This window comes from Sturnus vulgaris, chromosome 5, assembly GCF_052056855.1.
Source record: "Sturnus vulgaris isolate bStuVul1 chromosome 5, bStuVul1.hap1, whole genome shotgun sequence".
NCBI classification, from domain to species: Eukaryota; Metazoa; Chordata; class Aves; order Passeriformes; family Sturnidae; genus Sturnus; species Sturnus vulgaris.
Genome location: NC_142247.1, coordinates 27,495,288 through 27,523,197, shown reverse-complemented (window position 1 = coordinate 27,523,197; position 27,910 = coordinate 27,495,288). Strand labels below are relative to the sequence as shown.

At 43.8% G+C, this 27,910-nt stretch overlaps 2 protein-coding genes and 1 long non-coding RNA gene across 13 annotated transcripts in view; 1 reads left to right on the top strand and 2 right to left on the bottom strand.

The window, feature by feature from the left end:
• Positions 1-6,606, top strand: part of GSG1 (germ cell associated 1) — a 114,696-nt gene extending 108,090 nt beyond the window's left edge. For 10 of the 11 annotated variants that reach the window (XM_088165199.1, XM_088165200.1, XM_088165203.1 and 7 more), the window contains 2 exons: positions 48-229; positions 5,248-6,606. In XM_088165199.1, the coding sequence (XP_088021325.1) occupies positions 48-229; positions 5,248-5,420 (355 nt within the window). In that variant the 3' untranslated portion in view covers positions 5,421-6,606. Of the gene's footprint in view, positions 1-47; positions 1,220-5,247 lie in introns of those variants that run through there. The other variant, XM_088165201.1, reaches the window with a different exon arrangement.
• FAM234B (family with sequence similarity 234 member B) lies at positions 1,159-23,082 on the bottom strand. Its single transcript, XM_014892455.2, has 13 exons — positions 23,002-23,082; positions 17,012-17,404; positions 15,973-16,071; positions 13,559-13,747; positions 11,568-11,698; positions 10,749-10,896; positions 10,268-10,409; positions 9,554-9,697; positions 6,051-6,132; positions 5,668-5,823; positions 4,963-5,080; positions 3,570-3,796; positions 1,159-3,154 (listed from the first exon to the last, which is right to left on the bottom strand). The coding sequence occupies exons 1-13, from the start codon at positions 23,036-23,038 to the stop codon at positions 3,149-3,151; spliced, it is 1,872 nt and encodes a 623-aa protein (XP_014747941.2). The 5' UTR covers positions 23,039-23,082; the 3' UTR covers positions 1,159-3,148.
• LOC148223628 (uncharacterized) lies at positions 20,431-22,941 on the bottom strand. Its single transcript, XR_015803850.1, has 2 exons — positions 22,621-22,941; positions 20,431-21,049 (listed from the first exon to the last, which is right to left on the bottom strand). It is a non-coding gene; the product is annotated as an uncharacterized LOC148223628 (long non-coding RNA).
• Positions 23,083-27,910: the final 4,828 nt, after the last annotated feature.

The following is a 27,910-nucleotide window of genomic DNA, read 5'->3' as shown; positions in this document are numbered from 1 at the left end:
CTACATGGCTTTTCACAGCATGTGCTTCTTCTGTGTGTCTCTGGCAGCATGGCCTGGGCCTCCTTTACCTGCTGCATGGCCTCTGCTGTCACCACTCTCAATACCTACACCAAGACGATACTGGAGTTCAAAAGGAACCACATCAAGGGATACGATGAGAGCCTCAAGGAGAACCCTCAGCACCACCAGTGCTTCATACAGCAAATAAGCAGCTACTATGAGCCCAAAGGCAAGGTCTTCCATTCAGTCTCTGAGGGAGTCGACTTCTACACTGATCTGCAGCAGAAAATACTGCAGCGGGAACCAGAGCTGGACCTGGACGAAGTCTTGGGCCAGACAGTTGGGGAAGATCGCTGTTAGGAATGAGTGTACAGGGACAGAGCAATGGGGTTTGGGAGGCACAAGAGCTCTGAACCAAGCACTGGCACCACTGTTAGCAGGTTTTGAAGAGCTCTTCCTGTCTCTTCAGGGAGTGAGGAGGCAGGCACTGGGTCAGGGCAACTAGAGTAGAAGTTTGGGGGTCCTCCCTGGTCATATAAAGTGTGATGGGTGCCCTCATCCGACAAGGGTGGAACTGGAGGGACATGCTGGTGCCAGCTGTCTCCAAGCACTTTCAGAGTTGAGTCAGATGTCCTAATCCCAGTATTGCACTTGGGAACAGATAGTGAGCAGCATCCAGATGGCAAATTGCACTGGGTGGTGTCACACTGACCTTCCATCAACACCTCCAGTTCAGTGCTATGGTGAAGGCGATCAGTGTTCATATTGATCAGTTGTCACTCTCTCTGAACACTCTTTCTGTTCTTAATTTCCAGGCCCAAACTCTTCTCCTTGCCCCCAGATTAAAAGTCCTACTGCAGTAGGAATAGGTGGTAGCTTTCAGATGTCTCTCTCCTCCTCTTCCTATCTGTAATGACTCCCACATGCTCTCTTCTTGTTTTCTGCCCAAAAATCTCCCATTCTGAGGTACTTGCTGTCCGCGTCTTTTTACTGTTTCTTTGCAACCTTTAAGAATTTGGCAGGACTTTTGCTTTTTATGTTACTTCAACTCACCTGTTTCTTTTTGTCCATTGTAAAAGTACTCCAAACAACCCCTGAATCAAAACCCCAAGCAAACTCATAATCTCTCAAAAGTGAAACACTGGTTCACATGACACATGATGCTGTACACAGTATTTATTTTGCTTCACTGCAGTTCAAATACATTTTTCCAACAATATACAGACAGACTCTTTATTCACAGTGGGGGCGGGAGGTGTGTGGGCAGGGTGAATTCACATTAAGGAGGAGCTAACATCACTGCTCTTGAGTATCAGTTCTCTCAGGAAGAATCTCAGAAGAGTAACTACTTAGGTAACAGCCAATTCACCTTTCCCAGCAAGGTGGTGGCTGGACAGGAGGGAAGAAGCACTCCTGTTTAATCCCTCATATGTTACTGGTCCTCACACTTTCAGTCCTATTATGCACCTCTATTAACTGACTACATATTATAAACACTAAACCCTGTCTGGAGGAAAATGCCAGGCGTAGAGCCATTGCTACAGTTGTGCTAATATATACAAAGCTATTTACACAAAAATACCATTAAACATATACAAACTGTTCACAGGCTCTGACATTAGGAGATCAGGGCCCAAGGACCAGCCTTGGGGCTTGCAGCTAAACCTGAAGGGCTACCCTGGAAGCTTTTTATAAAGATGTGGGATGATGGAGAGAGTGATACAGCAACAAGAGGTGTCAAGGGCCCAGGAGAGCAAACCCATGGCTCATGTGCCCATCTGGATGGAGTGTCAAAGTCTGCTGTCACTTCACAACTCGTGGGGAAATGTGGGGAGGCTGGAAGGGCACATGCTAGACAGAAAAGTCCTTTGCAATCCTCATCTCAGCCTTGCTCTGTTTTATATCAAAGGCCAGACTTAGAATGGCATACTAGGAAAGCACTTTCTATATTGTTGCACTAAACTGTGGGGAACTACTGGGGCACCAAAATGGTTCCCTTTTATATCATCTTTTCTACTACGAGAAAATTCATACAGATGGTCTTCAAATGCAATAGAGAATGATGGGATACTCTGGGGCACAGTTCAAAGCACACTGTGAGCAAATGTGTCCCAGGGGTAGCTTGTTCCTCCTGGAGCTGCACACAGGGCTGGCAAGGAAATTGCAATATTGAGCTCAGAATAGGGTTAAAATGTACAGAAAAGCCTTCTAGTTCTGTCTCTGTCTGAACCTGGAGCAGCAGCATAAGAATCAGCTTTTCCATGACAAGATTGAATGACCTTTACAGTGACAGTTGAGATCTGAGGGATTTCTATCCCAAGGGGGCTGTGATACATTTGCAAAGGGAGACTGCCCATTGGACTGCAGCATGATGTTACAGTGACAATTTGGGTTCATACAAACCTTAAGGATGGAGAGAAATAAGCCGTGAATCTTTCACTTCTACATCATGCACATATGCCTGAACTTGGTGTCCTGGACTTGGAAGTGGGAAAGAAGGACACAAGTGCAAGGGGCTGGCAAATGCTGTGGATACCATCTTTCTCTAGATCAGGTAATTCAGACAGAGAACTAGTTTGTGAGTCTGGCAACAGCATGGACAAGAAAGCTGAGAGCACAGGAGAAGTTGTGGGTAAGACTAACTCTGCAGGAACCAGAGGCTTCTCTCCAAACATAAAAAGATTAAAGGTGTCCTTTAGCCACACCACTTGCCTTGACTCATCATGGCCCACTCTAGGCATAGAGCTTGTTAGACTGCTTGGGAACACTGTTTGGACATAAAAAGGCATGTCCTAAATCTCGTTCATAAATTAAACATACAAAAAATATACATATATTGTATAAATTAACACATATATATATAAAGTCTGATTTTATATATATATGTATATAAACTCTAAAATCACATTTCTCTGTTACCTGGAAGGAAGCATGCAAGAACAGCATATGCAGGGGGAGTTGCTGAACAAGATTTCTCTGGTACAGAACAGGTCTGCCTAGGACAAACCAGCCTCCAGCAGCATTCCCCAGATAGCTGAAGAAAGGGGACATTCCCTCTATATAGCCGTTTTCCTGAAGATACACAGAGCAGCTTCCTATATTCCCCACACAGGCCACAGGTCCAACCAACATCTGAGGAACTACCAGGCTAGAGCTGAAGAAGGAAAGGCAAACAAACATTAAAGCCAAAATCTATTATCATCTAGTCTGGTAAAGCAGTAATTTACAGCAACAGAACCTGGGCACCACTATATGGAGGACCCTTGTCTGCCCATTTCAAAATAAGTGATCTCAGTCCCACCTCTCTGATCTCTTTGCAAGTCTCTCAGTCTCTTATGATCATCATCCCTGTTTCTAAGATCCCGTGCTGTGTTCAACTGCCTAAACACATCTTTGCTTCAAAATCTGTCCACCTTATGCCCAAAGGGGAGCCAGTCATCTTGCAAGCAGTCACTTTGCATCCCACCAGTCTCTTTCCATCCCAAAGAGCACCTTAACTGCATCTGTAGGGAGGAGATCAGATGTTTTCAAAGGCCTGGATTTCATTAGGGATTCCTGCACTATCTCACCTTCTGAGGAAAGTCAACAAATTTCATCCGGGCAAGAAATCGCCTCACTTCTCCACGGCTGATTTTTGGAGTGCTGCTGTCCTTTAACCACACCATTCGACCTTGACTCATCATGGCCCACTTCAGGCCCAGCTTGCTGACTGAGAGAAATCCTGGCTGTTTTTCAGAGGTTGCAGTTGTTGTCACAGTGATGTGAAATGCATCCTTTTGGAGATCATTAATTCCAACTGGTCCATCAGAAAAGGGCAAGAAAATAGTGGTGAGGAGCAAATGATTTTCTTCCAAAAGAAATCTTATAGCCCTTACTCAGTCAAAACATCCACTAGACTGATAGTATATTCAGTGTATTACATATACATATATATATATATAGTATATTCAGTCTAACTTTACAATTCCATAGTACTTTAGTTGATAGGGGAAAATTATTTTAACAGTTTTCCAGGAAAGAAACTGAAATATAGATCAGAAATGGCAGGGTTTGGTTCCAGGTTATGCTTTTGGGCTTGACATAGGATATGAGCATACTTCATGAATACAGGTCACTCTCAACTTTCCTTCCCACACCTGTTAGTAGCTACCCTTTACCTCTATAAAACGGGAAATTTGTAAAGCACTGGCAAGTCAGGTGACTCCAGTCACTGCAGAATGATCTGTACAGACCTCAGAAATCCTAGTTTCTAAAAAAACCCTGAAAAAATAGTATTCTATTTGTTCTTGACTGAACTGTGTTTTTGATACACGTCCAATTAGATGTTATTACTATGCAGCAGTTTTTCTATGCTTCTTGGCCTACTTCTCTCAGTTCTGGATGAACTGATCTTTCATCCCACATTCCCATGCACAAGAGGCTGGCTATTTGCTGAACTGCTTTAGAAATAGCAAGGAAATGGAACAGCAATTGTACAGTCTTGTATAGATGTTAAATCCAGATCTACTTTTGCCTGAAAACACACTTCTGCATTTTGGATTCCCTCTTACAAAAAGAAAGAGGAAGAAGCAGAACAGCTCCTATCCCAAAGAGCAGGAGATAGCCAACAAAAGCAGAAATGTATCTGAAGTGACAGAAAAGTATTATAGTTATTTTTTATGCACTGAATTAAATTAAAAATAGGTCCATGGAAAGCAACACAACTTCTCTGGTGTAAAATATGCATTAAATCAAACTTAAACCTTTCATTGGTTAAATGTGTAAGAAGCTTTGTGGGTCTTTTATTTGCAAAGTAGAGGGTGGACAGGATGCTCCTTCAGAAGGAGGACTAATCATTGTTGTGCTATGTGTGGTGGACCTTAGGTGCTACCTTTAAAAGCACAACTACAGACCATTATTTCTCACAGCTACTTCTCTCTTTGTATTTCTAGTCTAGGTAGTTTCTCCTCCATTTATACTCACCTGCTGAAGCAATAACTTTGTCTGTTGCATTGGTAAGGTCCAAAAGGACTGTAGGAAAAACAGGATGGAGGAGATAGAGGTGGTGCAGCCCTGGGCGCTCAGGTCTGGGACCAGGTTGCTGTTGGAATGTAAGAGACAAAAACATAACTGGCTAGCAAAGGGGAGTCTAGCTTTGTAAAAAAAATGAAGTTTTCTGACACACTGTTTTTTCTGCATGGATCAGAGAATGAAAAACTAGGGTTTTACAAAGATTAAATCCTGAAATCTTTTTTTCCCCTAAAACAGAATTTGCTCTGCAACTTGAAAGGCTGAAATCCAGCTCTGTCATATGCAGCTTGACGGGCAAATCTACAGTCTGGAAGTTTGAATCTCCATGCCAAACTGTGTGCCTGCATGGACAGAAGGAGCACTCTGGGCTGGGAATAAATCTGCAGTTACAACTCCTCAGTGCTGCATGAAAAAATGAAATTCACCAATTTTGGGGTTTGTGGATGCAAAACTTCTGTCAACAAAGCATTATGATGAAGAATTTGCACACAAAAGCACCTGTGCTCAGGCTCAGAGAAGTCAGAATGTCAAACTAAGACATGTCCCTGACAGCCTTGTTATATGCTAGGCTCAATTTCAATGACAATAGGAATAAAAGAAAGAGACTGCATGTGGTTCATAGAGAAACCTCAAAGTGAAGAAAGGATGTGTACTCACCAAACTTTGTAACACAGGCTGTGTTTCATCGGCCCAGAAGAGAAAAACAGACTTCTTGTCCAAAGTCATGACTGAGAGTGCATCGAGTTGTTGCCTCTGCCATGGAAGTTCCTGGTTCCAAACAGGGAGGCCAGATTTGCCATCTATCACCACCACCTCAAGGCAGGGAGAGACCGAGCATTAATGCATGTCAAGGCATGGGTATGCAGAGCCCCTTTGCAGAGGCATGGCCTGTGCTGTTCCCTTTCATGCCTGTGGCCACACAGTAATGAGTGCTGGCCAAAGAGATTGGAAAAGTAAGGATCAGGCAACGTTTGTCTCTTTTAACCCAACCTTCCCCACTCCTGTGCTGCCACTGCCCTCCTTGCCTTCACATGTTTTACCTTTTTGTTCCCTTCTCCAGTCTGTGCTTGCAGCATGAAGTCCAGAGTTTGATCAGCACCAAAGTAACCTGGTACAGGCTGGCTGTAAATTTGGAAGAGAGAAACACTCAGCCCCATGGTAGAAAAAAAGTCATTTCAGATGGAGGGAGAATAGTTGCCTTCATCCTCCACTCTACCTCTTGAAATGGCAGGATTTGTCATGCTAAATAAGGTCTTTCATCTACTCAGAACTATTCTGACTGTCAGGAATCATTTGCTGGTGGATCAAAAAAGTTAAAAATGGTAAAGCAACCCATGGTGCTTGTCAGCCATTCTTCAGAGTTGTCTGTGTGGGGGGCACCCCTTGATGGGCTGTGTAGACATCTGTTTATCTCCCTGTACACGACTCTATCATGCTTTCCTTTGCATGAGAACCTGAACTGTTGTTGCTATAATTATATAAAATTACCCAGTCCTTCCAAAATGCATTGGCACATTTGGCCTCCTGCAGAAAGTGGATTTCCCAGGCTGCCTTAGCTGTGTGAAATGGATCTTAATAAACTCAACATTAATGTCAGCCCATGATTCCTTGTATTCTTACTGATGGCAGGTTTACAAGCCTTTTTATGACCTTAAGCAGGTTAAATGAAGTCCCTTCTCATCCTCTCACTTCTGGGTGTCATAACACATTAATATCTTTCATTATAACTGTTTTTTAGCCATCTTGCTTGCTTTTGGCTTTCTGAGCCTTGCCTCTGTCTTCCTTCAATTCACCACAGCTAGATGCACAATTCTAAATAAGCACAGTTGAGTCCACAAAATTCACAGAACCAGATTTTATGGCAAGGCAGGATCATCAGAGTATATCCTCTCCTCTTATTTATGACAGATTTCTGTATTTCACCCAATTAACCAAGTTTCAATAGGCTGGCTTTGCCTCATCTTTGATGAGATGAATTCATCGCTTCTCATGACAATCAGTTCTAATGATTAATTTCACCCAAAGAAACATTCCTGCATCTTCATTTTCTTGAATGTGAATGGCTTTTGCTTCAAGGCACTTGTTCTTGCTATGCCTGTTAGCTTCTATTTCTTACACACGCTTATGAACTCACCTCTCAGGCTTCTCTTTGATCATATAAACTCAGTAATTTAAATCTTCCATGCTAAAGCATTCTGTCCAGATCTTTTCCCACTTTTTACCATCTTCCCCTTTAAAACATGCATGACAGAATGGTTCCTGAACGGTAATACCACAGTACCACAGTGGCTTGACTTTACACTTACAACATCCAACAACATCATTTACTTTACAGACACCTTTAGCAACCAGGTGCTGCTTTCAAGGCAGCATCACGAGACACTCCTATAGCTTGAAACTCTCCAGTAGCAAAAGGAAGTAGCAGGCAATTCTATCCTACGACCACAAACCCAAAACATCTCCTAAGGTGCGTTTTCTCATGTCTCTTATGGGTTACAGTCAGTGGCAGATCCCACAAACTGAATGCACACAAATATAAGCACATTGGATGCTACCAATCAAGCGAAAAATCCCCTGGGCACTTTCTCAAATGAACCAGAAGGCTAGTAATTATTCTGCCCAACGGTAATCCCCCCAGCAACCTGCTATTAATCCTCTCTCATCTGAAACATCCATTTACAACACAATTTGCAACTGCTTTCTCAATTTCATGGTCTCTGAACTTCACCCCTGGTTTATGACTACTGATTCTCCTTTATGGTTTTCCAGGGATCTTGTCAAAAGCTATCTGGAAATGCAGCACATCTGTGGTAGCCATGTTGGTTTTCTCAGAAATTATTCCCACAGGTCTGGACTCAGTCTGCCTGGATGAAGTGGTATGCTTGCGGCAGGTTTACCCAGGAAAAGGGGTGCTCACAGCTGGCTTTGTACAATTTGTCTAACAAGGAATTCAGTCTGTTTGACTCTATAGTAACATCCCTGACCTGAAGTTGTCCCCCAGCCTGTGATGCTTAAGTAGAACTTAAGTGCTAAAAAACCCAAACAAACCTCTTAATTAAATGCTTGCCCACAATACATTCAGTGTAGTAAATTTTGTCTTTCTGAACTCTGAGAAAACAGGTAGTCCAAGACTTTAGCACAGTGGCCTAGAACAAGAATTGCTTTCATTATTTTTCAATGATGTGGATGCAAATTTTCTGTCAAGAAAGCAGCTCCTCTACATGTATTGTACTCTGTCCCTTGGAAGGTCAGGGAACAGGAAAAAGCAGCAACCTTGAATACTAGCTGTCCAGAGATGTTGTGAAGTCTCTGTTCTTGGAGATATTTAAAACCTGATAGCATACAGCTCTGAGTAATTTGCTCTAGCTTTTCTAGAGTCTGCTTGAGCAGGTAGGTAGGATTAGGAAGTCTCCAGAGGTTCCTTCCAACCTCAACCATACTGGTAAAGAAGTTTTCAACCCTTTTTGATTTGTATATTCCAATTTATTACTGCATCCATTTAGAAATTTCTTGTGTATAACTGATTCTACAACACCTGAAGTGAAGTATGAAGTGGCTTTGCTTAGTCAGTACATACACACTTACCCTTTAAACTCAATGCCAGACACATTAACAAATCTGCAGATTCTGGGCCCAAAACACTTCTAGTCCATTTCCTTTCCCCATAACACGATCAAGTAGCCATAACTCCATAACTCATTCCTAAAGTCATGGCTTATGTCACCCATCAGCCCTCAAGAATGCAGACATTACCTGGATATCAAAGATAGTTAAACACCTTTTTTTTTTTTCTTTATTTATTTTTATATTTTTTTAAATGAAGTTCTAGTGCGTTCTTCATCCCTTTTATGCTCTTTGGGTAACACAGAGCTGAGAGCTGCTTTCTTTATTCTCAATATTAGAGCAAGCAATTGTTTCCCATATAATTTCCCTCAATTGTGCCCAACGGCCCTTTGCAAATATTCAATACTGGGCAAGCTGAAATTGCTGGTTATTACCAACCCACAAGATCTGGAAAATTACTTCATTTCCATATGTGAAATTAGAGGATGAGCAGTATTATTTTAAGGTTTACATTTAGTATAGATGGTGTACTGACTGGCATCAGAATGCTCATTTTCTACTTTCAAGGAACACTAAGATCTCTGGGCCATACTCATTCACCTACTCTAAATTCTTAACATCACTAATGTAACTGATCCTCTCCACTGAAGCCCTGGACAGCAGGTGGGCTGAACCACACATCAGTAATCCACTAAATTCCAATGCCACATCATTCCCATGACTTCAGTGTTGGGTACCTGAATCAAGCCCCTTATTTGTGATCACTGACAAGCACACAGCTCAAGTTTCCAGTCTTCTGTTCCTTGCTCCCCCTGCCCTCCTCACCTGGCTCAACAATACACACCTCTAGTTCTTAGATTCCTCTTCAGACTTGAAGAATTACTGTCAATTGCTTTCTAAGGAACACATGTGCTTAGAACTGAAAGTCAGGAAATGGTACAGGAAGAAATAGGACAGAAAAATGTTCCCAGCAAGTAACCTGCTGATATTCTGCAGCTCCAGGGTCCAGCGGTGCTCCAGGTCCTGTCCCCTCAGCAGAATCAAGCTCTCTTTGGTTGTGATGAGTAGGTTGCTGCAGTTTGTGTCAGGTGTCTTCACTGTCTGCAGAAAGTCAACACCTCCACTGGGACAAAAGGAAAACAGAGGAGATCAAAGCTTGTATCTACACGTCAGCACTAGCTGCCTGTACACATGGCAATTCCTACAAAAGACGTGAACTATACTTGGAGAATTCCATCTTTTCCCCAGTCATGTGGATTCCTCAGTTAAGTGAGCTAAATTCAAATGTGGGGTCTTCTAAATATCATGAGTTGCTATAAAAAGCATGAAGTTTGTGAGTTCACATTTGCTCCCTCCCTTTATTTCTATCGAGGCTCATACAGACTGAGCTTCCCAAAGAGATTCCATTAGCTGGGAATGACTCTTTTTTTCCCTTTTGCAATGCATACAGAGCTAAAGAAAGGAGCAGGAGAAGCTAAGGACACCCTTTTATTGTACTCTGCATTTCTTTAGCTAGGACAACCAGAGAACAGGGAGGAAATGATGAGTTCCCCACAGTATTCTTCAGTTATCAACTGGACAATGAAGAGAAGGACAGTATTGAAGTAGAAGCAACCACCTCTAGGAGCACTAATAAGTGCCTACTCTTCCCCTCCTCTCCCAGAAGAAGCAAGATGACAAGTCCATCTTCTACCTGTAAATGTCAATGAGCTCTGACAAGTTGACAGATCTGCGCTTTTCCCACTCTGGCTCCTCCTGCTGCAGCATTGCAGGAAAGTTGTCTCGGTTTCTGGCTTGGGTGAAGATATCCCTCAGGGCAACTGCTTGAACATTACCTGCCAGGAAGAGTAAAGATGAAGAGTCCTGACTGCAAAAGATGACCCAGTAGAAGAGAGGGTGGTTGGAAACACTGCAGTTGTGGTAGAAGGCAATGAAATGCCCAGAACTGAAACTTCCCTGTGCCTTTGGGAAACTCCAAAGTATTTGAGACTAGCAGGTATTGGTGCTCCTGTACTTTTCCACACCATGGCAGTGAGACATGCTTTTGCTCTCCTAGCTTTTACAGCAGAAGGCATGACAGAAGTATCCCAGGGACATTCTGGACCATTTTAGGTATAAAAAAAAAAAAAGTTTTCTCTGGAAGGTGAAGTGCTGCAAGGCAAGGTGCATCTTACCAAAACCAAACAGGATGTAGATGGCTCCTCGGCTGGTGATGTGGACTTGGGGGCCAATCACTTTCCCTTCTCCATTGATGCTATACTTGACAGGCCCACCCAAAGCAGTTCCATTCTTTCCTGATACCAAGATGAAAAACATATCAGGCTGCAAGGAGAGAGAGATAGAGGTTTTTATCAGTGCTTTCAAGCACCTCTGCACTTAGAATCTTCTCCCAACCTCACAGCATGAAGCTGCATTGATCATTTCCCCCTCAGCAAGGTCTAGGTAGTGTTTGCTTTCTCTGTGCTCAGTTCTGGCTTCCTGGGCATCTTACATTCATGTTTTTCTCTTGACACAAATGCATAAAATATGAAAGGGCCTTCAAAAATCTGAGCACCTCTAACAACATCAATGTTAGAATTGTGGGGAGGGATGAGCATAAAGGAAATCTGCATCTGAATTAATCACACAAGTATTTATTTCTTCTGGATAAGCTAAATGCTCCTTTCTCCAGAGATCCATCCCTACACTGCTGCAAAACATTCACTTCAAACCACACAATCACTGAACAGAAACAGATAATTCTCAAGTCTCAGTCAGGTGCAAATAATGACCCTTCTGTTCATTCCCAGCTGTCAAGAATGCAGGTAGTGTCATTATTGTTTGATCTCACTGCTCTGACCTACTGGAAGAAAAAGAGTGCTTTTCGGCAAAATCCAAGGGAAAGGAAATTAGGGGCTCTTGCAGTTCCAGTTACAGTCCTTCCACATCAGTTTATTTTTCCTCTCCACAAATAGTAAAGGTCCTTCCAAACCTGAAGTAGGGATATGCTGTACCTGTTTGTCTTTGAGAGCCAGAACAACAATATCTCTAATTCCATCTCCATCTACATCTGGAAGAGTTGCAGCTGGTGCAGCCAGGAACCCACTTGAAAGATGAATGGGGTTCAGTGTCCAGATGGTCTTACCTGTGGAAAGAACAGGATAAAAGAGACCTGTACTTGGGGAACCAGAGGGCATCCCAGAAGGCATCTCCTAGAAAAGGGAGCAAGAGAGATTATTTCTCCCATTCAGTGTGAAGGGGAAAGACACATTTATGAACTGAGACAAACTGCAGTAGGAAGCGAAATTCTTCTCCCAGCACTTCCTCAGACTGCATTTGAGTCAGGCCTCAATTCCTGCTGTGCTTCCTTCTTAGCATCTCTTTAAAAGACCTGACCCCTAAACAATTTCTGAAATCGCAGAAAATATTTAAGGTTCACTTTACGAAGGAAAACCTAAATGAGACTGCTGCTCTGCAGGAGAGCAGCTGTTTGCCTCAACCAGCAGTAAAGGTTAGGTAGATATGAGGAAAGGAAACAGATGGACAGCTCTGATATTCAGAGTGCAAATCTGTGTCTCAGTTAAATTCCCAGCAGCAAATTACCACTCCAGCATGACATGCTCACTCCACCTCAGGGATGTTAACAGACGTGATGTCAAATGGTTCAGCAGTCCAGCATGGACCCAGCTGGAAACACAGTAAAACCAGACTTGCAAACTTGCAAATAAACATAAAAAAGGCAACAATTAAATTTGATGCTTCTACTTTTTCATCATTCTTTTACCAACACTTCTGCTTTTTCAATCTTTAAAAATGTTTTGCTGCTGCTGCTGCTCTGTAGGATAAGGTCTGTCCTGAATGACAAAGTAAACCAAGGGCCAAACTTGTACATTACTGCTGCTTGTAAAGGAGGCAGCTCGCTGACCATGCAAACATCGTGCAAGTAATGTGGTCCCTCAATGCATTTGAAAAGTGTGGGAAGATAGCTGGGGGTAAAATTGCAGGAAACTTGAAAAGTTATGTTCACATCCTAACAGAAGTTCTAACAGTATGGAAATTACAGGGTAAAATACAGTTGTTGCTCCCTGGATGGAATGTGATTGGCATGCCTGAAACCTATTCCACCACGACTCCCCACACCCACAATCTGCAACCATAGCACCTGCTAAGGGGATGGAAGAAAGGGTGGAGTGGAGTGGGAATACCACGGCCAGACTGTAGAAATCCTTGCAGGGGGAGAAGTTAATGGTACTTTGCAGCTGATAAACAGCATAGCACCTGTCAACCAGGGGAGATAAGAGAAGGTGTCTGTTGCTGAGCCAGCAACTCTGGTCAAATTGTTGTCCTTGGATGAACTGAGTTCATTAAAACCTAACTGTAATACTAACACACACCTCCATCCATAGTTACCCGCCTTCAAGGTACCTTCTGGTTGATTCCAAAAACAACCCTATACCTACCCATGGCTATTTCTGCCAATGAATTAATGTGGTAGAACAAACAGCAATCAGAGAATGAAGGTGCAGATGATCAAGTGATTAAAAATGCAATATTCATTCACATCTAATCAATTCAACTACGGGTCTAAATTCTCTGCAAGGTTTCCTGGATGTCAAGTAAATCCTTATGTAACTTCTCCAAGAATGCTGTTCAGCTTTGCAGTGCTGTTAGGTAGGTTCTGAGTTGTACCAGCAGCTCAATGCTAATGAGAACAGACTTTACATATTCTTTATGACATGGGGATGCTACAGGATAAGATTAGCACTTTGAAATATTCTGAGATGTAGGACAAAGATGCTGCCACAGAGATGAAATGTTTTGGATTTTTTATTCTAGAACTAGAATAAACTAACTAGAAACTCATTAGTGTTTTGACTCCTTTCTGTGTGTCGTGAAGTAATAGCCACCATGATGTGTCAGAACCAAATCATTCATGCTTATTAGTCCTTTAAAGAAAACAAAAAAAGCAGTAGCATATTTCTAACATGCTGGTAGTTGACTTTACCTGTGGAGGCACTGAGAAGGCTGAGGAATTTTGATGTTCCTGTAACAAGGCAGACAGGCCCTGCAGCTGCCCCCAGTGATAGCCCATTGCACTGAACACTTCGTGTCTCCTCCGGAAGCTGGATGGTCCACAAGGTGCTGCCGTTCATACCAGAAAGTGCCACCACAGTTACGGAGGGTCTAGAGACACCTAGGAGAGGCAGGAAAGAGAGAATGTAATCCCTTGGTGTCAGAGGGATTACTATGACCATGTTGCCTTGGGTCCTTGTGCTGGAGATCCAGCTCTAGCTCCTGGAGCTGAATGGTTCAAGACAGACAAATCCACACTGCCCGAAAGCAATGGTCAAATGTCACCTCATGGCTGAATTTCTCTGCTGCAGAACCTAGCGGTGATCTCCAAACAAGTTGGGCTGAAAATCAACAGCCCAGAAAATCATGGAGGTTGGACCTGAGCTCATAGCAAGAAATGTGGTCAGCTGGGCAGAGAGAACCAAGTTCCTGTGAACAATGTGCTCAATTGTGCTGACTTCCTCTTGAGAAATTTACTGCTGTCAAATCAGACTGATTCTTCTAATCCCCTCTCCCTCAACACAACAGCTAGCACCAAGGGGAAACCTTAATGACTCCCAAGGCACATGTCACCTCATATGAAAGTGCTGGCTTATTTGTAATTCTGGAGCAACAGAAAGTGATTGGTGGTCTGTTGTTTTCCAAAGGAGTTTCATTATTGTGAAAAACAGACTGAATGCAACCAATTGGTGGAACTGGGTGTTCTTTTTCCAATTCGCCAGTTAGAACAAAATAATTATAAATTAATGTAGTCTATGCTGTTTCAATTGACTGCTGGCTCTGATTCCAAATGTGATCAAATTTTAGCTCAGACATAAGTGTGGTTATTGTAATTAATCTCCACCTAGTACGGGCATATCACAATTTAAGATGCACTACCACACATTTCTAAATAACAACAGACTCGGTCAACTTCTGTCTTACTAGCAACACATATACAACATGTGACCTGATGACACAAAGGGCATATAGGGGCCACTGGCTATATACAAGGCTACGTCCAGTCTCTAGATCAAACTCACTCTCAAACTGATAATTATGTGGCTTATGCTAAGAGGTTGCCCCAGAACAAGTTATTTTTGTTGCACTGATAGGGACCAAGAACAATTAACTCCTGAATGCAGCTCACAGCTGTTGAGTGTACAAGTTGGAGAAAGAGTTAACAATGTCGCAGATTACTCCACAGGGTGCCTATTCCAAGCTTATCTCTACTTGGCACTGTCTGAATGGTCCAAGCACAAGCCACAGGTGGGCTGATACCCAGGTATGTGAATTATGGATTGTGATCTGCTTACACCTGTTTTAGTATCTGGTTTTTGTCTTCCAGCACAGCTACAGTCTAGGATGCAACTAGGTATGACTAGTTTCATTCAGAGAATGCTGACTATATGTACAGCTGGGATAAAAAATAAAAGCAATGCAATGGCAAAAATACAGAGTGCAAGGACAACCTATATAAACTGAATACAGCCTTTATGTCAACTGTATCTTCCTCTCTCACTTACTTTTTAAGTTACTTTACAGTCTTCTCTATGTTCATAAGTTTCTTTTTATAGGACTTGCTGTGAAATACCAAGGGCCTTGCTTGGGCCACGCAGAAAGGCATCTTCCCTATCCTCTAACAATATTTTTATTACCTCTTTGAAGAGCCAATGCATTTTGCTCCAAGAATTTTTTTCAGGTTGTGCAATGTATGCTTGCTCCCTGAATACATCTCTGAGATGGAACAGATTCACCTATTACCAGGTGCAGTACAGCAGGCAGCTGGGAACCTCCAGGACTTCAAAAGCCCAGTGCAATAGGATGCCTCCGGATTTGGCAGCCCCTGTGTAATGGTGGCCAGTATCAGCAGGCTCTGCTGTGTTACCTGAAGGATGTGAGGACTAACAAAGAAAGCAAAGCAGCCAGGAGGAAGAAGCAGAATACCTGCTAAACAGCTAGGCATGGTAGCTTCCCTACCATCAGTCTATTACTTGTGAATTAACAGTGATTTGGAGCCTGGCAAGTATATGAAGTGACCTGGTGAAAAAGGCAGCAAAGTGAGGGTTTGAAGGTTTCTAAAAACAAAATGAAGTGTGCACTAATGCAGGACAAAGAGACAGAGTTGCTCCAAGATGAGGTAACAGCAAACAAATGATGCTGGCCAAAAGGTATAGGAGAACAGGCTTGTAACGAAAATTTTAAGCATGACCAACCACAGGCACACTACACCAGCAATTTTAAGGAACTCTGAAAAGAGGAATGCAGTGGATTTGCAGTAGCAGAAACTCCTCCTGTGTGCAAGACAAACATACAAAGGTCCACACTGACACATTAAGAGGAATGTAAAGGACCTGCAGTGCTTACCCATGACACTGGCATTCATTAGGGCAGTGAAGACAATGAGGATGTCAGGGAGGCCATCATTGTTCACGTCACACAGTTCCAGTGGGGATAACACACCACCTGCAACAATTACAGAGAGTCACTGCATGTAAAAAAGGCCACCCAGCTCATTTTTCACACTGGGAGGGGACGGCTGGCCCAGAAATGAGACTTGTGGGTAGACAAGTCTCACAAAGTCTTCTAAGGAGCCACCAAGGGCAGGCAGCTCACACCACGGTAAGATCTTTCATTGCGTGGAAAGGCAGAAATGTAGCATTTGAGTCGGAGAAAGGAAAAATGGAGGAGCTAACAGAAAAAGATTCATGCTTCCCACTTCAATTTCTGATGCGGAGCCATATATCATATGAAAAGCTTAGATTTGGAAGCCAGGGGTAGAAAGAAAGGAGGGAGAGACATATCTAGACCTGGCAGAAATTATTTCACAAATCAGTGTTACTTTTTTGCAGAAGCCAGAATGGGAGATACTTTAGAAATGTTACCAGTGACCCATACAGGATAACAAAAGATCTCAAATGTTGATTTATGGATTCAAGCAGGACTAAAAGACAATGGAAAAAGGTTAGTTAAGCTAGTTAGAAGACACAAAGACTTCTATCCCTCTCCTCTCAAACACAACCACATACTTCAGCATGGAGGTACTGATAAAGTCCAGGCTGCAGAAAGGGAGGCATTGTATTTTAAAGTGGGCTGGGCCATCTCCATCTGGAACAGAGCACAACATCCAGACAAAAAGGCAGGATGGAAAAAGAGTCAAAATAATTTTTGATGTTGGCAGAAACAAAATTTTGTGTCACTGTTATCTGTGGATGCCAGATTTCCCATGCCTCAGCTCCAAGACTGAGCAGGACACAGCCACCTGTCTATTATTTTGGAGCATCTGCAGTGGTGAGGAAGGGTCTCTGCTCTGACCTGGCTCTCCTAGATAGGTCTCTCCCACTGATGCCCAGCCTGGGAGCTGCCACCTCCCCCATGCCAGATGCTGTTCCTGGGGCTTTCTCACCTGCTCCCTGACCTAGGTTGCGGTTCCAGGTGTTATGCAAGTCTCTAGGGGGACAGGGAATTAGAAATGCGCACACCAGCACAAGAATCATCGAGATCACCACAGTGAGCAAAAAGATGGCAGTGCGCAGGTATGGCATGAGGGAGGGAGCAGCCTTCTGCTCCAAACTCCCAGCCGCCTCTGCAGGATAACCCTCGGGCGCGCTCTCTGACGTGTGCTGCTTTGTCATCCCAACCTCCACATCAGAGTCAGGGTCCTGTATCTCTTCGGGAGGGCTCTTCCCATTCTTGACCCCCCCATTCTTCTGGATGTTGAGTACAAGGTCATCTTCACTTTCATCACTGTCAGCCTGAGTGAGGGGATCATATTCCCCAAGGTCTGGGCTCTTCTTTCCTGAAAAAAAAGATGGAGGGAGACAATAAAGCATGTATTTTTGCAGGCTCTCGGTGGAGAAAAGGCTGCGGTGGAGAGTGATACAGAAGGGATGACAGAGTACTCTGCATTTTGCATGGATCCAAATGAGAAGTGTGAGAGAAATTACAGGGTCTCTCCATGTTTTCATAGCAGCATCTGTGGGAGAAAAGATGCTGACAGTTTATTTTCCTCAGATAAAGAGGTGTGTGTGTGTGAGGGGTGTATGTGTCCATGCATATATGTATGTGTATGCATATCTATATGGAATTCATGGCTGATTTAATTCTAATACTTTCTTGATTGGTAATGAAACATGAAGTCTCTTGATTGGTAAAGAAACATGAGGGGAAAGTAATTTTGCCCCTTTGGGCCAGTAACATGCTGATGTCTGGAGGAACCAGGCTGTTCCTTCAATACACCACCTTCTCTGCATGGCTCAGTTCTGCAAGAGAGAATGCTCCAACCATTGCCCAAGGCAACCACAATGCACCTGCTCTGTTCCTGCTCCCACCAGAGCCAACAGCCCGTGCTTAGCCTGGCCAAGATAGATAACTTGGTACTGATCCCTTCAGGTGGTGGTGCAGGAGAAGTATCTTAGCTTTAGGTGTCTCCTGCACAGATGCCTGTCACACAGAGGACTTCTCCCCCGAGCCCTGGACAGCCACAGGGAGTGTGGCAAGGGCAAGGTGTAGAGGCCAGTCACACACCCTTGGCGCAAGCCCAGTGCCATCTGTTTATGGGGACAGGAAAGATTACACAGAGTCACTGCCCTGAGCTACGAGTGGAGGGTCACGTCTCAGGGAGCTGCCCTGTGCCACAAGGCTGGGCATGGAGCCATAGCCAGTGCTCTGATGATTGCAGAGTCTCAGTCTGGTTCTTTCTCTCTCTAATTCCAAGGTGGGACTTTGTTATCCAAGGTATATGTTTCATTTCCTTTTGTTTAAAGCTGATCTAAACCAGGAACTAGCTTGTGCCCAGATTCCTGAAGTGGTACATGCAAGGCATAACTAATAAGCAAAAATATGCAAGCTGTAACCCCTCTCAGACACTAAGATGATGGGAAGGCTTTACAAAACAGGATTTTTAGAGCTTTCATGATTATTCTTTCTGACTAAGATATTATACCTTACTTCTGTTTTTCCTGTTAAAGACACTCAAGTTACAGGTGTATTTTAGCACCTAGGTAGTGCAGCACACCTATTTTGCATAATCTAGAGTGTATTTTGTACCACATATATCTTATTTCTTCCTCATTTCTCACCCTACAAAAGGACCTTCACTTTCCTTTTGTCTGAGTAAGTGGTATTCAGCTTCAATTTTAGGATTTAAGAAAATCTTTCAATCCCACGAAGAACCAAATGCCCCACACTAGGTGGAACAGCCAGGACAACTCACTTACATTGAACAGAAGGAAATAAAAATATCAAATACGTTGACATATCTAAGACAGACTTCCTTTTTGAATTAGGGGCTTCTACAAGAGACTCAAAAATCTGGTACCCATATACATTCCAAAAAGCAGTTCCTTGTAGAGGCAGAGCACCAAACCAAGAGATACAGCATTCCTATGGGTTGGGCTAGTATACCCCCCTGACACACTGCATTGTTTCATAGAGATCTGCTCTAAACATGTGCTCAAAGTGTGGGTTTTTCAAGAAATCTTGATAACTTTGGCTCCATCCTGTAAATGCACAGAAGGCCACCGACCCTGGCAGCACACAGCTCTCTGCTCAGAGGTTGCAGTGTAAATTTCACAGGTGTCTAATACTGTAGGTTGTACTAAAAAGTGACTGAAAGACTACTCAGTTGAAACAAAAAATTCCAGCGAGGTCTTGCTGCCAGGGAACTTGCAGCTTCTCACAACAGATCCAGATGTGCCAGTTCAAGCCAGGTCAGAATGGCATGAAAAACAAATGTGGCTGGCCCAGGAGTACATGGTATTAAGCCTGGGAAGTCAAAGTCAGACAGTTATGTTAAACAGATTGCTCCCAGTTTTGGAAGTTGGTGACCTTTGAATGAAACAACTCAAAGCATACTTATACTTCACATATACTATGTTTTGTTTAATTATTTTAATTCCAAACAGTCAACCAAAAGACTGGAACCTGCTGTTTATCTTTGATGCAACTGAAAGTATTGGTATTAATCAAATTTATTTGGAACAGTTTTGTTCTGGATCCCTTTCTGGAGACAGAAAGGACCTTGAAAATATGGCTCACCCACTCCTTGAGCTGGCAGGGACTGAGATGCTGGCAACATCGATAGTGGTGTCAACCACAGTCTGTAACTACAACACCAGTCCTACTGAGAACCACTGATCAGTGGCTAGAAAGCAGATACTAGACAGTAATGACAACTTGTGATGATCTACACAGTTAAGAATCTGGAGAATTATAGGAGAACTATAAAGCAGAGAGTTGCTCAGTCTTAATTCATGTCTAAAGCAGAGTAGGAATCAGAAACCGGCATTCCTTTACCCTATCTTTCCTCAAAAGGTTATCTGACACCTAAAAGGCACAGCCACTCTAAACTCAGGCATAAAGTGCCCTGCAGGGGTTTTTTTAAGCCAAAAGGAGGGAAGATACTGCCCTTTAAGAAGGGCTGTTGGAGAACTCATCTTGCACAAGATGAGTAAAACCTAATTGTATATCTCATCTCTAAGGATTTAAACACTTATCTCCTGCTGTTCAGAGAGAACCTTAACAAATCTGTAGGTGTTTAGGGAATGTGTTTGGAATGTGTTTGGAATGTTGGCAAGCCATGTGCTCAGCTCCGTCTCCCAAGGCTGTTCTGTGGTGCAGAGAACATGTAACTCATGATTCACCTGGCTGGAGGGAGAGCAGAAGGCGCATGACTCTTCATCAGTTTTAGGTCACTTGCTGTGGGAAGGAGGGATAACACACCTGGCTTTCACTAATCATTCCCAGGTGACTTTTCAGCAGAAAAGCATAAACAAACATAAAACCCAGTAAAGAATGCATGAAAACAGAGGCAGTCTCACACCATTTAGAGAATGATGATTTATTTTTAAGTGCTCCAGAAGTCAAATTCTTTTCTTTCCAGTCAACAACAAGGCTCAGGCTGGAGGAAAACAGTTTGTCCATCAATAGAAAGCTAAAACTGCCTCTTTTGCAAGCAGTCAGGGAATATATACAGTTTTCAGTTTTCCATCGTGGAAGTAGAAATGTTATGCTCTGAGCTGGCCTCTTGGTCAAACTCTCTCTCATATGTCTTGAAAGGATAACCACTGTGTAGCCTTCATGAAAAATTAGTCTCCATGCCAAAGCAATCTGTTGTTCTGTGGTCTTATATAAGTACCAGGTCTGTGTAACTCACACTTTGTTATCTGTCTTCCGAAGAGACTCCAAGTGTATATAAACCTTGCATCCACTTCACAGGTATGGAGTTAGTATCAGCAAAGTCAATTACTTACTGTTCTGTGTTCCCTCCCTCCTACAAGTAGAGTCAACAAAGCATCTTCTCTTCTGACCTGCTTTAAATCATATTCCAATTTTTCCATGGCATCAGTGATAAAACAGAGGTTCCCATTCAGTGGCTTGTGGTTACAATTAGAGCAAGTTACTGGTAACATCACACTGGTTTGGTTTTGTTTTTTTACAGCCACTGGAAGAAAAAGCAAATACTGATGATGGAGGCTTTCAAAGACAGAACAAAGGGAAAATGCCTCAACTTATTTGCTTTCAAGGGCAGCAGGTCTCTAAATCAGACTTTATGACTTTGAAAATCCCCCATGTATTTCCCAAATGCTATTTTTTGCACAGGCAACTATCGCAGTAGAAGAATGTGACCTCTCACCAAAGAATAGATGATCATCGTGTGAACACGATCTGGAAAGAAGGAACCCACTAGGCAATCTGTGTTGAAATGAGGTCCTAGTCATAATAAAATATTAACTTCTTGTGCTGAGAGCTTCAAAGATATTAATTGTAATCTTATTTTTCCTGGTTTCGATTGACTGGGAGGGCTTTTCTTTGCATTCACTTTGGAGTGAAAAGAGTAGATTTTGCACTTTAGAAGAGTGCAATTTTCAGTGCATTATTCCAATGATTACACACTGGTTCCAGTATCTGTTGTACTAATTTCATGTTCTGTTTATTTTTCTGGCAGTTGGCAGGCACCACTCACAGGGTACTGCAGACGTATCTCTAAGCCCATGAGGAGATAAGTCGCCACATATTGATTTTTAATTAATTTAATGAGATGCGGCAGGAAAAACAGATATAGCAATAGGCTTTCTGCTTTCTCATTGCCGTTGGAAGCTGCATTTTTCAATAATTAAACACACAAGAAAGGTATGATTCCTGCAATTTAACCTAAGGACTGATGCAACAACTTTTCTCTCAAGTGCATCTGCAAGGCCTGCTATGATCTTTCCAAATCAGTTTCCCAACAGCAGATACCAAATGGATCATGCAGGTTCCAAAGGTCCCAGAAGAGATCTGTACTTTTTATTGCACAGTTCCCCAGTGGTCACACCCTAATGCACACACCTACACCTACCAGCATGCACTCTTCCTAAAGACTTCATGGTGCTGTATTCCTTCCCATTTAGACAAGCACATATATATATATATATATATATGTATATATACAACTAGGAAGAAACTAACTTTCAAACAAAATTTCTTTGAATGAGACTCAACAGGCAACACATAAAGTAATGACTCCTGGTAAGAGCTATGAAAAGATGGCAGGAAGGACCTTGAAGACATTACTGTGACCTTCACGGACTGATGGAGGAAGAAAGTATGACCAGTTTAGAGTGCAGCCTCACAGACTGCGGCCAGACTGTGGTGTCTGGTGCCAAGGAGTAGCTCTCCCCAGCCGCACACACCTGGGCTCTGTCTCTGTCCCAGGGCTTTCCAAAGGCAAGACACGGTTAGGAAGAGCAACGAGGCGCTTTCTCATTGAAGTTAATGCAGCCAGGTGCATTGGCACCGTCTACAGTACATCCAACAGCAACTAGCATGCTCCCAAGATCTCGTTTGGCAAGATATTTTAATTCTCTTTTAATCTCCTTACTGAAGAGAATGGCTGTTCGACTCCTGCTCACCACACACAATAGCCCCTTATGCTTGATTATCCTTTCATCTCGCTGAAGATCTCTGGCTGGAAGGTGCAGAAGCGGCAGGCAGGCTTTAAACATTTACCTGGGTAATTGCATTGGCACTTACCGAGCTCCTGGCCTGGCTTCTGTGGGTAAAACCCGGCAGGAGCACGTCCGAGAGCTCTGCGCTTCCTTTCCTCCCGCGCTGTCCCCTCACAGGGCCGCGGCCCAGGCCCCCCTCTGCCATACACGACGCCCTCCGAGCTCCGAGACGGTGCCCCGGCCCCGCGCGGAGCCCGCCGGCCGCCCCTCACCACCCGCACCCCCGGGCCTCGCCCCACATCGCCGCATCACTATGGCAACGCGCCCGCAGCCCTCAGGCAGCGGCACCCGCACCTCCCGCCATCAGGGCTGCCCTGGACGCGGCTGCCCCTGCCCGGCCCGTTCCCGCCCGGCCCGGCCCGGCCCTGCCGGCACTCGGTCCGTCCCGCGGGCGCGCAGCCCTTACCCGGCAGCTTCAGCGCCCGGGACAGCACCGTAGCCATGCTTGACACGGCAGTGCGCTCGCGCACCGCCCCCTGCCCCGCGCCTCCCCGCGGCCTGCTGGGAATTGTAGTTCCCAGGCGTGAGGGGGGCCCAGGCCCTTCGTGGCCCCGGTGATCCGGAGCGGCAGAGACCCGCAGGGAGGGGCGGGCCGGTGGCAGCGAGCCGAGGACAGCCCAGATCTCCGCAGCCTGCACGGCTGTGTGGGCACAGACAGATGGAAAATAGGCTTGTCGTCCAGAGTGGTTTGCACAGAAAGTGCCAGTCCCTTTAAATTGCTGTTGCTATAAATATATGCCTTCATTCTTGGAAAGCTTTTGGCTAGAAGAAATCTAGTTGTTTTCTTCTTATTTCGTTATTTTATTTTATTTTATTTTATTTTATTTTATTTTATTTATTACAAAAGACAGCCAAACTGTTTTCCAAAGCTGTCCTCAATCATCACCACAGCCTTCCGAGGTAAATGAATAAGTGAACTCTCTCTTTCCCACAACGGGGAAGTGGAGCAAGGAGGAGTTTGTGGCTTCCCCAAAGCCACAAGGCTCCAGCTTCCTGATTCCTGATTCCTGATGAATACCACCACTTCTTCAAGTCATGATTTGTGTGAGAACTAACAAGGCGATGTCCTGTGTCACTGAATGAGAACGAGGGAGGAGTATTGGCTAAATACATCGAGACTCAATTTTGTTAAGAACAAGCTCCTGTTTGTTCTGTTAATGTTCTATTAACTCTGGAAAACACCCTGTTTTTATGTTAATTGTTGCTGTTGTTCTGTTCTGATCCCCACTCCCTGAAATTGTCTTGCCATTGTGCCCTTTTCCTCCCCGTGGGTAACGCCTTTGCTGCTCCCAAAATTATGCCTAGCAAATGAGAAGACCGCAAGTACTTATGGGACACAACTCAGTAATAAAAAAACCCTTAAAACAACGAGCCATTATAACATCGAAAACCAAAAATGGTACTCCCAAGTAAAAAAAAAACGGTGAAGAAGATGAAATCGCCAAGCAGGATCCTCCTGCATTATCACCATGACTTCAACAGCACTCAATTGACGTGACACCCCTGGACTACGACCTAACGGCTGTTTTATGGAGTACTCATTTGAAAATTGAGGGTTATGAGGTTCTGCCTTGTCGAGCCACAAGGTTGAATTCCTGCTGTTCTGCATTGCTCAGGGGAAGCAGCAGCGGTGGTGCGCGGGGTCAGACGGGCTGCCAGCCAGAGCTGATTTCTTAATAAAGGCATTAAAAAGGAATTTGCTTTTCTTACAGTTTTTCATTTTAAATTTGTGTGATGAGCTCATCACTTTTCCTCAGCAGGTGCTGCTGCTCTCACTTGCTCCCGTTTTAGGTGTTGTTTCTCAAACAATGTACTCGCTCTCTCATGGCCAGGTCTGTTCTGGGGCTACTTAAATAGTAAGAACAAATAACGAGCAGAAGAGAGACACCAAGTGGTTTTAGCTGGTGAAGAGAGGTTTATTTCTTTTTCCAGACATGAACGGGAAAGATAATAGTTCTGATCCAAAATCTTCTGGTAGCAGAGGGTTTTTTTTCCACTGATGTCACCAGGATTCAGAGAGAGACCTTCCTGAGAACACAGCACTTGTGGGGGCAGTCCCAGGTGGCAAACTCTGGAGAAGCCATCACAGTTGTTGTTATTCTTTCCCTTCCAGGTCTTTCTGAATTTTTTTCCATATGTCATTTCCTGTACTCCAGGCTTTAATTTAAGAGCAGTGACAGTCCTGTATCTATGTAAATATTTACAGGATAGAAGCTGGATCCTTTTCAAGTCTCAGTTAGCAAAGCCTGTCACAGGACAAGAGCTGTCCAGCAGAGTGACTCCTTCTAAGAAAATGCTTCTGGTACCAATTAGAACTGGGAGCAAAGGAATGGCAGAAAACAGCCAGAAGCAGGAACTGGGAAGTCTGGTGTCCTCATTTGTGATCTCTAACATCTGGCACACAAACATACAGTGTAAAAGCCCATAGTTTGCTATGCTTTTACGTTTGTGGTGCAGCATAACCCACTCTTAATTTCATGTGTCCCCACAAAAATGGCTTGTTCCCCAAGACCGGAGTTCTCTGTGAGGCTAATGGATTGCAAGGATAAGTGATTTGTGGTTAAACTGATGCTTTTGAGGAACATATGACCAAGCAGTATGTTCAGAGGATTTAATGATTTGCAAAGCATGAGAAATGAAGTTTTCCATCTTTACGCTGTGAATGTAAGCTGATTTGCATATAAATTGGACCTGTCAAGTGTTTTAATATCAATTAAAAAGTTGCAAATAGATCATTAATTTATGTGAATGTCACTGTTCATTTTATTTATGTTTTTTCCAAAGCCGTTTGAAAAAGCCAGATGCTGAAAAATTAGGTACTTGGGATTAGGCTTGGAAGTCCGAGAGCTATGTGTAGACAATGTGGTCATTTAGAAAAACGTTACAAGCCAAAAGCAGGAAAATACACAGCCACTGGCCACCCATCAAAGTTGAGCCTGTACCACCCCTTGCTTCTTGCCACCTATCTGCCAGAGACTACAGCCTTTTCCAGCTTGCTGGCACTAGAACCTCGGGTTGCTCCTTGACCCTGAAAGGAGCCCCATTAAACACTACTATTTAAGCTGAGAATGTCACTCCTGCAGAGCAGCACAATGGAGTGATTGCACACACAGATCTGCTGTAAGATCAGAGGCCAATCACCTCCTCATGAGCTGCTGGGGCAGGAGCTGTTCTCAGCTGTACCTTTTTCCAGGTGTCCAGAGGGAAGAAGTAACCTGTATCTTTGCATTCCTATTAGAGTTAAGCTAATGTTTTTACCCATTCTATTCATCCTTTCTTCTGTTCTGCATGGCTACATGACAAGGCCAGGAACACCATCCTCCTTCCTCTTGTGCCTGGATGAGTCCTTCCATGACAGAGCTGTCACACAGGAGTAGACTTTGCAATAAATAGGAAATGCTTGTTCAAACAACAAAATAAATACAATCAAGCAGTGAAGGATAACAGTGAGAAAAAAATAAAGGCAAGTAAACCCAGAAAAAGTGACATTTCTAGCAGGTGCAAAACAGCACACTTCAGGAAGTTTTAAGTAGTGCAGATGGCCATGGAATTTCTAATGAACCCATACAGTAAAACCAACACCAGTTCACCCTAGCATGGGAAAAGGCAAAAAGATGATCACAACTGTGTGAAAGTTTCAGCTGTGCAGCACCTGAAGTTGTGGGATGTGCCCACGTGCTGCCTTCATGGGGTATGTTAGTTGAGGGAGTTACTGCTGAGTTTGGCTGAGGGTTGCCCCAGCCAAATTTCTGGTGGGTCTATCTCTAGTCTCAGTGTTGTTCTGCCAGCACTGGACACTCTGTGGCTGAGAGCCCAGAGGGAAGTGCCCAGTGCTTTATGAACTGGAGAAGCAATAAAGAGAAGGAGAGGGTAGATAATAAGGGGATATGTTATACAAAAGCGAAGGCAGCACCTGCTGCAAAATCCCACCAACTGCCAGCAGCAAGCATGCATCTTATTGTGCCACTGAGAAATGCCCTCTTCCCTCTGAGCCGTTGGATCTGCCAGCACTGGGTCGATGCATGCTGTGAAGTGCCATCAGGTTTGCTCACCTGGTGTCTCTGTGTTATGTGCCCATGGAGGGGTTCTTGCTCAGAGCATTCAAGCTGGTGTCCCCATCTCACACTGACCGTCAGCAGTTTGCTTCCTCTTAGCAGGGAGATGCAAAGACATAACAGGACTGTGTTTGCCACATGCTGAATAGGGAACAGCTGGAGGCAGATGATTGTTTGGGTTATTTGCCTGTTGCCTGGACATTTTGTTTGCTTGTTTGAGCCCTGAAAAAATATGTTTTCAGTTCCTCCGGAGGCTGGTCTGTGTTAAGCCTGTATATTGTGCGTTGATTTTAAAAACTGGTGTTTTATAACTTTGCAAATGCGTGTCCTGCTGTTTCAGTGGCAAGGCTCCATAAATAAGGCAGTCTTCTCAGAAATTTCCCTGCCACAGAGCCAATGGGACTGGAGGAGCAGGAGCAGCCAAAACAGCGTGCTTCTGGTGTCAGAGAAACAGATATCCTCGAGTCTGGTTCGAGTGGATCCTCTCTCTTCTTGACTGGATTTAAGTGGCTGACTAAATGATAGTGCTGGCTGATATTTATGGACTGTGCTTTAAAAGCCACTCAGCTTCCCTCACAATCAGCTCCTCCACTGGTATACACAAGTATCTGTTGTGATCACTGCATTTTTAACTGCTCTGTCTGTATCACTTACACATATCTTCTGATTCCTTACTTCTGGGTGTTTGCTTTTATTCTGAGTGGCCAGGCAGTCCCTCGCCCTGTGAGAAAAGTGTCTTTTTTCTCACTATATTTCAGCGTCTTGGCTGTGGAAAACTGAGTTAAGTAAGAATAGGCTGGTCAGGAAACAGAGGGTGTTCTTGCCAGTTGATACTGAAGAAGTAATACCAAGAAGAATGCAGATTTGGCCAAGGCACTCGCAAGCGTGCCATGGGTCTAGTCATGAGCGATGTGTGCAGCAATTCTACAGCTTCAGGCTGTGGCGGCTGCACATCTTCTCAAATCATAGAAAAATATCATTTTGACACGGACATGGGACCAGAGTCAGGGGTTCACCCCCTGCTTCACAAAATTCGTCCCTTTAACACCTTGCATTTGTTTGGAAATTTCTTTATTAAATACTGACCAGACCAAAGCCTGTTTGATTTGGCAAGTGCAGACCTGGGGGAGGGGGTCAAGGGAAAAAAAAAAACAACAACACTGCAGCCGATTCATCCCTCCTTGTTTATTCCACTAGAAATAGATTTGGCAGAGTTCATCAGGAATGAACTAATCAGCAGGGAATTAATTGGCGTGTTAG